The following is a 17539-nucleotide window of genomic DNA, read 5'->3' as shown; positions in this document are numbered from 1 at the left end:
TCATTCAGGTGCACATTCTTCTCTAGATTTTGGCTGAATACTCAGGCAGATAAATTAACAGTCCCAGAAAATGATTTTTTAAATGCAGACCCTATTAAATAACATAATAACGATACTGACTCTGGTTGCCAATAGACATTAAACATTATTTACACGACCAAAGACCATTTTTAGAATTTTTTAATTTGCATAATAAAAATTGTATGCCAATAAGAGACTAGGTAATAAAACCATTAAAAGCTTTTTTTCCTTCGCCAAGCATAAGTTAATTACACCCACACTTTTGTGTTCACAAAAGATGCAAGTGCAAAATAATTGATTCACGGTTTAATAATATTAAAGTTATACTGATCAACTTATAATTTTCATAACTAAATGAATAAAACTGCATCCCAAATTATTTAAATGGGACTTCACAATTATGCACAAATTAATTACACAATTCTATGCACTTAACCAACCAAGAGATTGGGAAAAGGCCAATGGATATATTTGAACTATTTTTAACAAAGAGCTTTCTTTAGCCAAATACTGGGAAGAATTATTCATTTGTTTATATGGATGATTTGTTAAAATTTAACCAAGATTACTCAATATAAAATTCTTGGCTGATTACTGCAACCAAATTTTCATCCCAACAAATACAGTCACAGTATTTCTGTTACATTTCTAGAAAATTCATTAATTAAAGAAGTTACAGAGTTAAACTCTTTAAATGATATATGAACAAAAAAATTACTATAACGAATATATTTATACCTATAGATCATCATGGTAGATTGACTATATCAAACAAAACAGTGTTGCACTAATAATTTTAAATTAGTGGTGTTCTAATTGTTTTAATAACAAGATAATTATATTAGAATTTTCAAAATATTTTAGAATAAGAATGTCAAAATTGTGTTTGTGCACCTACTATTCAAAATTTCTGTTATTTCAAACCCAATAACCAAATATTTTCTGTTTTCTAGTAACTATTATTTTAAGAGTATATTCAATGGAGCAAATTTCCCCTCAAGAGTTCTGGACCAAGTATGGAAGACTATCTTCATTACATGAAATTTAAGAAAGACTATTACCAACGTGCTTATAAATTCTTCTATAACCCCACCTTGCTCAAAAATGACAACGGCAACAGCAGTGGTGGTAGTGACCATTTTAATTACAATGACTTGAAGTTATACAAATCAATATTTTTAAAGTGCCTTAAAAGACATAGTTGAGTTTCACAATAACCCCCAGTAGTCATATATCAGCGATATTCTTATTCCCATTTAATGGAAGATGATACTGAGGCACAGAAAATGGACAAAGCAAAGGTAACTCCTCATAGGGCTATTTCCTGAATTCAGTTTTGAACCCTAGCAACATACTACTTTGCTAGTATGATCTGGGAAAACAAGTCCTGATCTAAGCACTCTAGGCTGAAAAAAAAAAAAAAATCAAAACCCACCACATTTTCGTCTTTATGTTTGGCTTCATAGGCATCAGCCTGTGAGGCACTATGGGGCTGTCCCTCTGTCCCTGGGGCACTGTGATTTGGTGTCCCAGGAGGAGCACTGAAGGAAGAGGAGCCTGGGGCTTGGTTGTGGGACCCTCGGTAAATGACTTAACCTCTCTGTAGCTCAATTTCACAGTCCGCTAAGAGGGCCCTCAGAATCAGCCAGCACTTCTAGGTTTCAGTTACTAACACTTCCAGGGAGATGCATTATGGCAGATACAGTGCATCCAAAATACTCACAGACTGTGAACGAGCCAGGACGACATCGTTCCAGCTGGGAGGGAAAGTATTTTCTTTATCAGCAGTTGGAGAATGCTCCCATGAAAGGGTCAGTACAGTTCTACCCCTGCAGGGTGTGTAATCAAGCCAGATGATCCCAGATCCTTTGGCTATGATACGTTCTCATAGATCAAGTCAATCGACAAACTCAGTGATCCAATCCTCATTCGTCAAGGTTGTTTGGAGACAGAATTGATTCCTCGCCTCTGGGCTCACTATATAAGCCAGCACTGGGTTTGCAGAATTGCTCATGAATATTTTGGTCATTATTATTTTAAATGATCTATTCCTTTATTCCCAGGTTGAGTGTTTAGTGCAAATGGTTGGCTTTAGTAGTTCAGTTAAAAAAAAAAATCATATATTTATGTGGACTTAAATCTGTTTCAATATTCATGAAGTTGGGATTCTATTAAAAGCTTTGGGAAAGCCTTCAAAAAAATTTTAGGTGAAAAAGAAAAAATCCATATACTGTAAATACAGGCCCAAGGGTATAATATGGAATCGAACACTAATCAGCTATTTCTCTCCTTGAAGTTTCAGTTTCCTTATCTGTAAAATGGGAGATGTAATAGTGCCTATGCCCTCGGGCTGTTATGAAATTAAATTAATGTTTAATTTTAAAAACTAATCTAATGCAGGTAAAGCGTCTACCACCAGAACTGCCAGGCTGTAGGTTCCCCTAAATCTCTAACTCATATTGACACAGATACATCCATATTTTGCATTGAAAAAAATCTTAAGAAAAGAAATACAATGAAATGTTAAAACAGAATGAGGTGAGATTAAATGTTATTATTACTTCTTTATATATTTTCATAACTTCTACATTTTAACATGAAGACACCTTCTGTTTTATGATATAAAAGCAAAGCCAGTTTAAAAAGAGAGATGGAGAGAGAATTTTCTGTACGTACCATTCTGTTCTCTCTCAACACCAGTAGCCAGTAAGTCGGGTTCTCCGAGGCTGATGTCACTGATCCGTGTCCCAACACACTCCATCTGGAGTACTTTGCACCATTCATCAGCCTCAAGATCTGCGGAAAAGTCCAAAACGTTAACTGTATGCACAGCACAAGCTAAAGGCTAAAAGCTCAGGCTCCCACGGCCTCGGACAAACCTGATTCACATGCGAAGGTCTTAGAGGTGTCATCATTGAAATAAATCCCTATGGCGTGTTTCTTGGTGCTCTTTGGCAGTCTTGCTACATTCTTCACATTGTTGAGTTCCGTGACCTGAAAAATGAGCGATTAGAAGTTTTGATCCCACTCCCTGAATGGACTACAACTGGAAATGGCACCACACAAAGGCGAGACACAGAAAGCGGGAGGGTGCATCACACATGGACACAACTTGATGGAAAAGTGTCTGTGATTTCGAAATCTGTTTAGCTGAATTTTGTGTTGATCTTAATACACAGCAAGGAAGGTTAACAAATTGCCATTCCTTATTAAATTTCCTGAAACATATTAAGTGGCACAGAGGCAAAACTTCATAGAGGTACAAAACTTGTTTTAGTTTTTCTTGTTTGTTTTAGTTTTCTACCCCCCACAAAAAGACTCTAGCTTTTACACTGTTCTCAGCTCTGTGTCCACCCCCAATGTCCCCATCTTTCTCAGCTTCTGGAAAAGCCTCCAAATAACCCACCCCTTCAGAGGACTCCCAGCGTGAGGGTCTTAAATGCAACCCCGAGGAAGAAAAGGAAAGAGTGATCCAATTCATAAACAGTTTCTCTCACTCTTGGCCAGTCAGAGACAGAATGCAGAAGTTACCAAAATGGCCCTTCCCTTTGGGTTCAAACCAGATATTTCAACAGATAGTTGGTAGGGAATTTGATTTGTGAACTATTTCCTCCCCTCTCTCTGACTGACTCCTAGCTTCTCGTTTGTTGTGGGGTTTCTGCTTTGGAGTCTGAGGACTCTGCACCTTCTTCAGAGCAGATTAGTAGGGAAAACTATCCCAGTTCAACCATCTTATCTCCCTCTCCCTTAATCCCTGTCGCCCTGCTGTGAACTGCTCCCCACCCCCCCACAGAGGGTATTAGCTCATTGGGTGTTTCTGAAATGACCATCCTTCAGGTGTGGTACTGGGGGCCTGCAAGAGAGAAGCTTAGCTGGATTCAGGGTAGAGTATTTACAAGATAAATAGGTATTTCACATTGGCAAGTTTAACCTCCCCGTAGTATATCTCCTCTGTGCTAATATCCAAAAAAAGAAAGGAAAAAAAAAGGGCACCTCCCATCAATCTTTGCCTTCAGTTATGTTGTAAGAGTTCTCCCATCTATATTAAATTCAGTAAATGCTTGGTTCAAGAAGGAGGTGGGAGAGAAATAAATACCTTTTGTGCATACTTCTGATTATTTCATTTCCCTGCTTCTGAACTTCCACAGGCTCCTTTTATAGTATAAATGCACATTTCTTGGCATGAAATATCATACATGCTCCTCAGAAGCTGGCTAAAGCCAGTGAATCCACATCCCATATCTTATACTCCACCTTCACCAAGTCTCTCAGATTCACCATAAACAACAGTTGATTTTCTTTTGCTTATTTATTTTTGTGCCACCACCCTAACAGCCAGTATCATCTCACCACAATGACTTACTGATTTCTCCACTTCCAACTTAATTCTCTAATTCCCTTTAATTCACTGTCCACACAGCAGCCAGAATGACCTTTTCCAATCACAGATCTGATTCTGGCATTTCTATGAATAGAACAGAAGACTTCGGCGATTTCCTATTGCACTTGTGTTCCTCCCCGTAGCCATTTCCTGAGCCACCCCACTGCAGCTCTTCGTCAGGCTGCCCACGTCCCAGCCACACTCGATTCAGGTTCCAGAAGGTACCATAATTCTCCTGGCACAGAGCCTTCCCCGCCCTCTCCTGACATCACTCTCATTCACCTCCTTCCGGTCCTAGTTTAAACCTTACCTGCAGAGGCCCTGAGGGCCTCCCTCCCTGCCAAATCTAACAGGGGTCTCAGGGCTACACAATCTGATGGTATCCCATACCTTTCCCCTACAGCCCTCCTCTGGCTCTGTGGGGTTTTGTTCATGCTCAGTTCCTGTTTGCCTCTAGAGGGAAAGTTCCACAGAGCAGAGACATGGGTTTTTTGCTCACCGTTGCATCTTCACACTTTAGGAACTCAATACATATATGTGGATTTAATGAACAAAAGAGGAAACTCACCCAAAAATTTACCTCCAGGGTGCTTCCCCAAGGTGAATGCCTCTCTTTCCTGCCTCTTTTTTCTCTGGGGAAATCCCACTTATCCTTTAAAACCCTCTTCCTCCAGAAATACTGCTCTGACTTCAATCTGAATTACTTGCCCCTTTTCTATGCTCCCATATACATTCCATGAAGCTCTAAACTACTACCTGTTGTTGTAATTAACCTGTTTATTTGTCTAACTCCAAGTTAGTCTCGAGTCTCCTAGCAATAGTTTACTGATGCACTGAATAAATGAAAAACAATCATACTGAAAGCCAACATTTATTGAACCCCCACCATAATATAATACACCACACACCATGCTTAGTGTATTTATATAGAATGAATCATTTATCTGCACACACACACACACACACACACACAAAACAAAACCCTGAGATAGATACTATTATTATCACCTTTCTCCAGATGAGAAAACTGAGGCTAAGGAAGGTTGTCACATGCTCAAGTTGACAGCTAAAAGCTCTGAACAAGGCAACCTAACGCTAAAGCCTCTACCCTCTAGAAACACTAATGACTTAAAAATTTGAGTCCAGAGTCTTTGATCCTTGACCTCATCTCCCATTTGAGGAACTCTTTCTTTCAGTGTGGTTTCTCTTAGGGGCAGAAGTCAGGTGCATGTACCCCAGGCTTTATTCTGACCCTTCTGCTAAGGCATTATCTAAGAGTCATGCACCCCAGGCTGAAACTCAGCTGATGACTTTGAACTATGTCCCTTCATTCCATACCCATTAAGGACAAGAAGGAGTAAGTCACCAGATGCAGTCAGAAAATGGTGGGGGAACTGTCTGAGTCAGAACACAACTGCCCATTTCGAAAACTGGTTTAGGTAATAAGTAACCCGACACCCTTGCTCAGGGCTCAGTGGGGAGGGAGTATTCCCAGAGCAAGGCAGGTGATGGTTTTCCACGCCAAAGGACAAACAGGTCCTAAAGCCAGTCTCTGTCTCTGCCTCAGAATTACATCTCAGTGAGGACACCTGTGAACGTGAACATGCACACACACACTCGTACATGCATGCACATAAGCTCACATGCACACACACACACTTGCATGCACATAAGCTCACATGCACACACACACTCGCACATGCATGCACATAAGCTCACACGCACACACACATACACAGGCCCATGCACACACAACCCTTACTTTCAAGAGTTAAGATGTACACTAATCCACACCAGAGCCTTCATCAACATACATGCTAACGTGATAATTATGACAACTCACATTTGCAGAGATCTTACCAAGCCACATAAAACTGAGGGAAAAGCATTGCCTCCTTGCATGGACTACCTATTCTGTTTCTAGTCCTAATAACCTAGCCAGAAATGTGGCTGTTTTACCAGCCTTACTTTCTGAACAATCGCCCCTACTCTGAAGCCATAATGCTTTTCCTGACAACGATTCCTAACATAACACCTCCTTAAATCTGATTAACACTGTCCAATTTATCAAGGATTTCATGTACACACATTATATGATTTGCTCCTCATTATAAACTAGTGAGGTATGATTATTCCCCTTAGATATGGAACAATGTTTCAAGATGCAAAGTGACCCAAAACAATGCAGGGAATATATATATATTTGGTGCAGAACCCACTCCAGTCCTCTTTTTTCCAAAATGGTTTTCCCACATTTCAGTGAATCACAAAGTTGGGGATGGTGTGTGAGATGGATTTTCCATGTACATGAGATGATTTTAGCTGGTTCACATACACAATATTTCACTTAGTTAAAAAGCTATTCCCTTTTTCAATCTAAGGAATTCTGCTTATATCAAAGAGTAAGTCTTTAACACTTACAAAACTGCTTTTAAAAAGATGGAGCTGGTTCGCAAGATTGCTGGCAGGCAACAAAGGTAGCCAGAATTTAAAAACATTATTTTCTTCCCATTGTGTTTCTTTCTTAATGTTAATTTCTGTTCACGGCAATTGATTCTGGCTTTCTAGTGATGGTAGTTATAAAGCCTTCTTCTATAATGAAGTTATTTAAACCAGAAAGTGAGTTGATTTAAAGCAAAATATTAAATAAATAATAGTAGTATACTGAGTATAGCAGAAAACATTAATGACTAAAGGAAAAACGACTAAAAATTAGGAAATAAATCTGTCCTGCTGAAAATATTATTATTATGAAACTGACATAACATTTCTTGTCATTTCTTACTGAGTTAACAGCCCAAGGGATAACCAATTGATCTAAAGGTCACACAGCCCCCAGGAACGACTCTCATTTGCTTGACAGAGACATGACAGTAGATTTCAATAGAAATGTGGTAAAGATTTGGTTCCCACTTAAAATCCCAAAGGTCACCCATCTGAATAGGACCATTTGTTTTCCTTTTGCCTATTTCATCCATTTCACAATTGCATTTCCCTGGTAAGAAAACAATAATGCATTTCAATTCTCATGACCAAAATCTGAAACATGTCAGAGAATTACGATTTAAGGGACAAAAATACAGTTCCAAAGAGAGTTACAAATTTCCATTATTAACAAGGGTTTTGATATTTAGCCAAAAAATATGTAAGAAGTCAAATTTTATCATTCAAAATGGTATAAAAATATAATTTAAATAATTTTACCTACCCTTTTATATGATTTCCACGCTAAAACAACAGCAGACCACAGAGGAAAAATCGAAATGACTTCTGTGTACTTTCTGGGATGCTCCCATCTAGGTTACTCTTAAATCAGTCCTGTGAGCCTGCCATCTCTTGCCCTTCCTTTTCTTTCCCAGGATTATATTTAAGCTTGTAGACTTCAGAGATCTTTCTCTTGAAATAAAGAGCTAAAATCTGTAGCTGTCAAAGAAGACCAGAATCATTTGTACAGTCTACTGAAAATGACAATATTACAACCTTTGGAAAGCTTGGTTTTCTCCAGAAACTGGGTATTTACTTTCTAAAACCCAGCTAGCTTCAGGTTTAACCTGATTGCACACGTCTTGGGGTCATTCCTTTGTTACAGAAATCATCCTGAGTTAACGCAAATTTCACAGAAGGTATCGGCTTCTGGAAAATTCAGCTGGTATGATAATGAAGACTAAATAGGAAATTCTCTTATATATAAAGTATGCAACTAAGCATGGAGTTTGTAAAGGATTCAGTAAGGACGACTTTGCAAAAATGATTTTCTCTCTCTCTCTGTAGGACTTAGAGGTTTTTAAGATCAGACCAAAGGCAAAATCTGCAGCTCACAGTGTCCTTTGCTCTCTATCATAGATTGAATTATTTTTCGCCACCATTCATTCCCTCCCCACCCTTGTTACTCTTTCCTGTACGTGGAGCATACTTCAGTCCTTTTGACTTTGGGCTTGGCCATGTGACTTGCTTTGGCCAATAGAACATGGGCTGTTATGCCACCTCCAAGTAAAAGATGCAAATGAACCTTTAGTTAGATAGTTCCTCACTCCTTGAGCTCCTCCTTCCCAAAGTAACAGTCATAAATCCACATCTCTAGAAGGAATCACAGACTATCAAATGGTTGCAATGCGATACTAAATTCTCTGGCTGATATAACATCATTGGTACTATTACTGAAGCCACTATAAGGATGAATACAATGAGAATCAAATAAATTAATTATGATTTCATAGTTAGAAAGGAGGGGTGGAGGCACAACTCATGCCTTCTATATGTGTAGGTTTTCCTAATATACACTCTATAGTATGTGGTCCTGAAAAAAAAACAAAGAATGAATGAATGAATGCATGAAGAAATGAATAAAACTAAAAATACAAATTGATTGGGGGCCAAATATATTAAAGGATTTTCCTGCATGTTGTAAACTACATGTTTAAAGCAAATTTACAAATTTTGGAGAAAGAGAAAAAGGAATAGACATCTTAATTCCTAAGTAAAAATAAACATATGTCAATTCATAAAGTTTAGTCTGTACTAAACACATCTTTCCTAGTTGGACCTTAAAATCTTGAAGAAAACTCAGCTTTTCAAAACCACCTGCTATGTGGTATCTGGACTACTGGCTAAGTGAAATTTTTCCTGAGATAACCAACACACAGATTTGAATATCAGGTTCTGTGGATCGAGCACATAGAGTAAAAAACAGAAACCTTCATCTACAGTCCATTGGAGGCTGATATGTACAGCGACCACCCAGATGGAAATGTAACAAAATTTAAGCCAATACCACTCCTTTCTGGTCAACATTGCCCACATATGAAACCACTAATCAGATCTCCGTCACCATCGATTAGTTCTCCCTTTTTTAAAAACTTTTTATATAAATGGAACGGTATTGTATGTACCTTTTTCTGTCTTTCACTTAATATCACTTCTGTGAGATTCATGCATGCCGTTGCATAGGAAGTTTTGTTTTCTGTGTAGTCTTCCATTGTATGAATGCCCATTTTATTTTATTTTTGCTTTCCCTTCATTTTTGGTATATCTTTTGTAGGGATCTTTTAACTGATTTTAAGAAGCATAAAGTCAGATTATTTTATTATATTTTTATCCAATCTAAGCCATTATCTTCTAATATAGATGTTAGGTTAATTTAAATTAATTATTTTAACTGACATCTTAATGCATCCATAAAATATATTTTCTGCTTTCTGCCCTCTGCTTTTCTGAATTTTGTGTTCATGATTTTACTGTCTCCGCCTCCAAACTGCTTTATACTAAAGTAATCTGGAAGTATGGCTCCAGATTATTACTAAAATCACTATTATTGTTCATTTTCTGTTTTAGAAACGTGTAGCTATTGCATTTAATCAGGCAAGCAAATTCAGTGATTTAGAAGTACCCACCGCATATTCCTTATCTGCTTGGACATCTCTCACCTTTTTTAGCCCAGGCTTGTTGACTGGTCAGCTGTTGTACAGCCTCAGGAAACGTACTTGGAAAGAGAATCACGCCACTATGACTTGATATCATCATCCATCCCTTTGTGGGCGTTTCAGCAGAGACAATCAGTTAACTGTTAACATAACTGGAAGTTCTAACCGTCCTTATTTAGCAGGTGAATCCTTCACAGGTGGACATTTGGACCATTTAGATTACACCTCTAGAGCCTGTTGGGAAGAGATATTGGCAATTCTTTGCTTCTCAAGCCTCTGGTGGCACTTGCACATCACCTTTAGCAGGGCCTTCCAAACTTCCCACGCATCGCAGCATCCTTCCCTCAACAGAGACTCACGGCAGATGGCGAAGGCGGGCTGGCTTGCCCTTCCTGGATCAACGCAGGAAAGGACAGAAGGCTACGTTGTTGGTGGTGTGCTTTTTGGCACCGGCACGTGATCATGTTGGATGGTGCTGCCTGAAAGTCAGTCTGAACAAACTTTGATTCACTTTTCTCCAATATATTCCAACTGTGTGTTTTCCTACCATATCCTAAGAGTTCCTCTAAAAGAAATGGCTCTCTTTCTTAAGCTAGAAGAAATAAAGCTGCCCTGTGACATCTCTACCTATGTCCTGCTTCTCTAGGGGACAGGTTTTGTTTTTTGGAATTTTCAGAGTGCTACTACATTCCTCTTTGTAATACAGCCATATTGTGATGCACAGGGCATGATATTGAAGAGTCCCGACTCAACTGAAATAAAGTCAAACGCACAATGTTTTGTTTTCCTTATTTTGAAAGTCTCACTGAAGCCCATTTCAGCCACATATTCTTGTTATACCCACCAAGCAAACACATGCTCCACTTGGAGACTGAACTTGTTCATCCTTTGCTTGAAAACATTCTTTGTCTAGATATTCCCATGACTCACTCCCATTCAACCTTCAGGATTTTCCTCAAATAATATCTTCTCAATGACACCATCTCCCACTACTCTATTTAAGTCTGCAGCATTCTGATTCCATACTTTGATCACTTTTTCCTGCTTTAATTTTATCCCTAGCATTTATCAGTCACCAGCACACTATATTTTACTTAGACATTTCCTTTACGTCTGTTTCTTCTGCACTAGGGTAGGGTCAGGAGGTTGTGGGCTTTGTTTACTGCCGGATCTCCAGTGCCAAGAGCTTTGCCTCACATGGGGTAGAACTTCAATAAGAGCTTGCTGAGTGAATGTACTACCTCCTGGGATGGACCTTGCCATCATCTCCATATTAAAGACAAGGAGACTGAGGCAGAGTGAAGGTCACCGACATGCCCAGGGTGACACAATCATGACCAGGATTTGACTCCAGGAGGGTTGACTCCAGAGAATGATTGATGAGACCAAGTCTACACAAGTACGGCAGAACCTCACAAAGGGAAGAAGCAAGTAATGTCATTCATCAAGCTCGTGAAGGCTTCTGGACCTACAAAAAGAGCTGACAGCCTTGAGTGTGGGCCATTTGTAGACCCTTATACAATGGACACTGTGATTGGATAGTGTTTTAGTTTCCTGGGCTGCTCAAAGCAGATACCATGAAATGGTTTTGCTTAAACAATGGGAATTTATTAGCTTATAGTTTGAGGCCAGGAAAATGTCCAAATCAAGACAACAACAAGGTGATGCTTTCTTCCCAAAGACTGGCTGCTGGTGATCCTTGGCTCTTCTACCACATGGCAAGGCACATGGCGGCATCTGCTGGTCCCTCCCTTCTCTTCCAGGTTTCCTTGCTTTCAGTTTCTTGTTTCTGTGGCTTTCTCTGCTCTCTGTGTGTGTGTGTGTTCATTACTTTTATAAAGGACTCCAGTAAGAGGATTATGACCCATCCTGAATGAGGTGGGTCACATGTTAACTGAAGTAGCCTCATCAAAAGGCCCTACTTACAATGGCTCCACACCCATTGGATTGGATTAACTTTAAGAACATGTTTTTCTGGGGTACATACAGTTTCAAACCACCACAGGCAGTAACAACAACAGTAACTACAGTAGCTAATGTTATTCTGTTCTTAATTATGTGCCAGGCATTGAGTTCTGAGCATTTTTATATAGATTATGTTATTCAGTTTCTCCACAACCTTCATAACTACATGGCACTATTATAGTCCCATTTTACATGTAAGAATGTTGGCCTAAAGAGGTTGACTTGTTCACACAGCAAGCAAGTAGCAGCACTAGAAATCAAATGTGGGTAGTCTTGAGTCCTGTTTATTATGCCACCAAATACCACCAAATGAATACACAGAATAGGCTCAGAGAGGCCATCACTTACTATTTGGCCTTGTTACTCCTAAGTTAGGTCTTAAAGGATGAGCAAGCATTTATGAGACAAACAAAGCAGAGGTGAATTTCTAGGCAAAAGAAACTAATTTTGCAAAGTCATGAAATGACCGAGTTTGGCATGATAGAAACAGGGAAGGGTGATGGTTGAGGAAGGGGCAACTACAAACAGCCACAGTGTAAGGTTGGAGCAGTTAGGTCAGGGCTAGATGCTCAAGGGCCTTGTGTGTGACCATCAGGAAAAGCACACCTTTGCATTAGTCTGTAGGCCAGTGGCTCCAAGCGAGGGAGATTTTGCCCTCAGCGGACATTAGGCAAAGTCTGGAGATATTTTTGGTTGACATGACTAGCATGATCGCTACTGCCATTTGGCAGATGGAAGCCAGGGATGCAGCTGAACATCCTACAATACACAGGACAGCCCCACAGCCGAGAATTAACTGGTCCAAAATATCCATAGTGCTGAGGTTGAGAAACCCTGCTGTAATAAAAGTACACAACGAATAAGGCCCAAGCCTCATACAACTCTAAAAAGTGCTATTCACATGGAACGTATGAGAATATCCTCCCTGGAGCCGAGCAGTTCATGGCCAGCATGACTATACACAGCAGCCTTCACCACAGGAAGGATGGGAGCATGACTTGAGACAAGGCGGTGATGTTTAGGAGAACCCTACAGAGAGAGGACAATAAATGACCCAGACACAACTTAGGCTGCAACAGGGGACAATGAAGAGCTGGGGAGGGATTTAGAGCTACTTAATTGCTATGCAGTTCCTAGTTTCTAGTTTGCTGAGTATCAATAAACAAATTACTATGACCTGAGCAAAGGAAAGAAATACTCAATACTCTTTTAAGTTTCTGACAAATCTTTAAGTGTGTCATCCGATTAGGAATTCCCCAAAAAAGGACTGCCAAATTAATTTGGCTGTTTAAAGCCATACTCCAGATGTCTTATTCATCATAAATGACAGTATTCATTGAAATAAATGTTTAACAGCCAGTGATTAGCAAAGTGGTCATACATTAAAAGTTTAATTTGCTACCAATATAGCTTTGCAGGAAGAATTTGGAAAACAATTACAAATTACATAATTCAATTTTCCAAATGGATTATTTTGGAACTAGACAGAGAAATTGTTGAAATTTCTTCTGATGTTTTAAGGGAAGAGTAATAAAATCAGATTTAAAAAAAGCACATTCCCTTGAGGAATTGGTATATTCCTATCAGAAGTATGCAATTTGTTGGCATTGTATAGGGATATTAAATATGTTTCTGGTGTGCTGCAATGCCGAAACCCATTTAGGAAAACAAGAATTTGATTTCCAATTTTCCCCCTCTTATGCTGATGGTAATTTACAGGTGATGAGTTATTTATGTTTACTGAGTGAAAACCAGACCACTACCTAAAAGGCAATTTTCTGCCTTGCTTTTGTAGGCTGTATCCTAATTATTTTTCCCCTTGTGGGACTGAATGAATTAAGTGAGCAATTCACTTTGCATATGCAAATTGAAAAGCTCTGAGGAAGCATCAAATTACTTCATTCTTAAAAAAAAAAAATTAAAGTCATCATCCTACTGAACATAGCAGAGGCATAAACCCCTTAATTTTTGTAGGTTATCTTTAACAATAAAAGTAAAATGAAAGCAATCTGTTTCTGGGTCCACATTGTTTTCTCAAGTACTAATAAAGTAATCAAATACCTCATCATTGCCATCATTATTATTATCACACTGTTATCACCTGTGGGAATTTCCAGATTACTCTAAAATTGAACTCTTAATAAACATTTATGTTAACACATTTAATAAACATTTATATTAAAAATTTCCAAAAGACTTTGTATAATGTGGTCCAAAACTTTTAGCTTTTTCATATTGTCTTTCCTGAAAAAGTACTGCTGATTAATGGGGATGGGTAATCAGAGAGAGACATGCTCAAGTTCTAGAGGGGAGGTAGCCAGCAGAAGACATTTCTGTCCACAAGGACCCTCTCTGGACCCCTGAACACAGAAGTTTAAGCAAACATTTTACAAAAGATTCTTTAAGCAAGACCCAGTCTAGACAGTTACATCCCAATGGCTGCAGAGATGGCTTAATTCTCTCCAAAAATAACTACATACCCTTGGTCACTTAAAATAAATTGGACTACCGCCTGTCTGAGTTATAAATTTGGACTGTCTCCCTGAAGAGTGGACCTTTATTTGTAACATTTGAAATAACTGAAATAATCCATTCATTATGTCTTCCTTTAAAACAAGCTCCCACTCCCCTACCCCTGCCTCCTCCAAAATAAGAAAAAGACACTTAAACTGAAAAATTTATTCCTGAAATTTTAATGAAGACTGGAATTTGGAGTTAGGGGCACTTTCATAAGCTGTCACTGGGTGTGAAATTTTGTATACCCTTTCTAGAGACAATTTGGCAGTCACTACAAAAATTTTAAAGATGCAGGATATTACCGGACAATCTCATTCCTAAGACCTTTTCATCTAAAGATATCATCATGAATGCATAAAGATGGATGCACAAGTTTGTTCATTGTAACAGAATTTGTATTAGCAAAAAACTAGATGCCTTTTTGTCCATCAGCTGGGGAATGGTTAAACAGATTGTGAAGTATCCATCTTTAAGATTACTGCAGAGCTGTTAAATTACTGAGGCATAGCCATTAATTATTGACTTAGAATTATAGTCAAAACGTGAGGGAAAGGAAACTAGTATAATTAGTGTGGCCATATAATTTATCTCCTAAACCAGAATATTTTAAGTGTGAAAGGACTTGCTACTAAAAATTATGCAAGGACTCACTAAGAGTCTCCTGGGGACATGAGGATTTATGGCCTCCTTAAATATAATATGTATAATAGGTATTGAATTAATCTATTTTTTTCTCTAGAAAATACAATCTGCATATGTGTGAGAATGTATTTGTACTTGTATAGGCATAGAAGAAACTCTAAAAAGTACACATTGAACAATTAGTATCTTTTGTGAGAGATGGGACAAAAAGCCAAGGTGGGTTTGTTTTTCATTTTATTCCATACAACTTAAGAATTGTTTAAATTTGTTACAAGGAAAAATATGAATTTTATAATTAAAGAATAAAAAGAATGAAGAGGGAAAAAAAGAGAAAGAAATGTTCAGAAATTAAAAAAAAGAGGTAAGTGGATTTCCATTGTCTGTAAACACAATTACTTGTGGAAAGAATTGCTCAGCTGACAGTGTCCTGTGATTTCTCCCATATCTCAAAAGCATAACTAATTTTTCACCAATTTGATTAAAAAAAAAAAACCTTTTCTTTTGGCATCATTTGCAGAGAGCTTCCATGTAATTGAAGTATTTCCGCATGCACATGTGTGATCAAGTCCTACTGTTTTTGCTTTAAGAAATTCATGTAAAATGTTAAGTAAGAAAGTTAAAAAAAAAAAAAGCATCTACAATCAGTGAACTTTGCGGGTAAAGTTTATGTTCGCTTTGTTCTCCTTATTTTGCTATGTACATGTATGTGTTTCATAAGAATATTACTAAGTCAAACAAAACTAATAGACCAATGAAAGACCAGATTAAACCTTCCTAAACTTCAAAAATCCTGAGGTTCTTTCCAAACAGCAAGAACAACCAATCATTTCAAATGATTAGTCAAATTATTGTCGGTTGGAAAAGAAAATTATATAAACCAGATGAGTGTTTTATAACAGATTATAGGCCTAGAATGACTGGTTTACACATGTAAATAATTCAAAAGGACTTTACCTTTAATCTAAAGTAAATTAAATACATAAAAACTGAATGGATGTTCTTCAACAGGTGACTGGTTAAACAACAGGTATCGAACTAGTCCATCCACACCGTGAACACTACTCAGCAACACAAAGGGGTGCACGATTCACCACACAGAAACCCGGATGAACCCCACAGGGATTAGGCTGAGCAAAATAAAGCCAATCCCAAAACGATGCCCACTGTATATTTCCATTTATATAATATTCTCAAAAAGACAAAATTATAGAAATGGAGAAAAGATTAGTGCTTTTGGGGTAGGAAGTGTGGGTGTGGTTATAAAAGAGGGATTCTTGTGGAGACAGACCACTCCTGTATCTTAACTGAGGGTGACACGGGAACCTACAGGTAATAAAATTGAACACAACTAAGTCCACACACACACAAGTAAAAATAAAAATGGGAAAGACTGAATAAGATCAGTGGGTTGTACTGATGCTAATAACCTGGTTGTGATATTGTTTTAGTTTTTTGCAAGATGATGCCACTAGGGAAGATGCATAAAGGAACCACGTTACCTTTCTGTGTTATTTGTTACAACTGCATATGAATCTACAATGATCTCAAAATAAAAGTTTTAATTAAAAAGAATTAAACGAGTGGTTTTCAAAATGTGTTCCTTGCAAAATCCTCTGGGTGTGTAAGTAAGGGCAAGGTAAGGATGAAAGTTCTGGCTCTCTCTTCCCCTTTTCTACCCTCCCTTTCTGCTTCAGTGAGGGCAGCTACTTTTAATTTTCGATTTAAATATTGGCCCATCTGTATATATCATGTAAAGTAAAGATTCCACTCCAGGGGGGCAGTGTACCACAGGCTGGCTACGTGAGCTGTGGAGCCAGGGTGTCTGGATTCAAACTCAGCCCTTCGCAAACTGTGTCATCTTGGGCATGTTACTCAATTTCACTCACTCCAAGTTCCCTCATCTCTAAAACGTGGCTTATCATAGTACCCATCTCACAGGAGTATTGTGGGAGTTGAGTTAATGTTTATCTAAATTAGTTTGTTCAGTGCCTAGAACAGAGTAATTCCTCAATATCAACTATTATGCAAACCAAAAGGAAAATCATCAGCCTAAATAATATTGTCCAAAAGCATGGTATGCTTCAAAAGGAATTGTATTAATTATTTATTACTAAGGGCTTAGAATGGGTCAAGCACAGTGTTAAATTCTTGCTTTTTAAAACAATCTTTGCATCAAAGTGTGAGGCTAATCCTATTATCATTGCCTCCATTTTATAGATTAGGAATTTAAGGCACAGTGAATTTAAAGGTCAAGCCCAAGGCCATTGGGTAGCGAATATTCTGTCTGACCCAGGACCCATGGTGTACTCTTTTCCCTTCCACCATGTATTCAAACAATATTTAATAAATGCTGACTATGTTCCATAAACTGGGAAAGGTGTTGAGGATACAGAGCCAAAAACACAAAACAGGATTCCTGTCTTCCTGGAGCTTACTGTCTAGTAGAATTCAATAACAGTACAAATAAATGAGTGACAAGTGATAAGTGCTATGAATTTAATACATAAAGAAATGTGATTCAGTGTTCAAGGGGATAGTCTGATAGAGCCTTTTTGAGGTGACGACATTTGAGCTGAGATCCGAAAGAGAAGAA

The 17539-nt window shown here is 38.2% G+C and overlaps 1 protein-coding gene across 1 annotated transcript in view; it reads right to left on the bottom strand.

The window, feature by feature from the left end:
• Window positions 1-17539, bottom strand: part of DOK5 (docking protein 5) — a 159761-nt gene that overhangs the window by 50937 nt on the left and 91285 nt on the right. Inside the window, exons 3-4 of the mRNA XM_037812148.1 lie at window positions 2901-3015; window positions 2698-2817 (exon numbers count right to left, since the gene is read on the bottom strand). Of these exons, the coding sequence (XP_037668076.1) occupies window positions 2698-2817; window positions 2901-3015 (235 nt within the window). The remainder of the gene's footprint in view (window positions 1-2697; window positions 2818-2900; window positions 3016-17539) is intronic.

The sequence above is a fragment of the Choloepus didactylus genome, chromosome 19 (assembly GCF_015220235.1).
Source record: "Choloepus didactylus isolate mChoDid1 chromosome 19, mChoDid1.pri, whole genome shotgun sequence".
NCBI classification, from domain to species: domain Eukaryota; kingdom Metazoa; phylum Chordata; class Mammalia; order Pilosa; family Megalonychidae; genus Choloepus; species Choloepus didactylus.
Note: the sequence above shows the minus strand (reverse complement) of the source record. Positions and strands in the feature narration are given on the sequence as shown.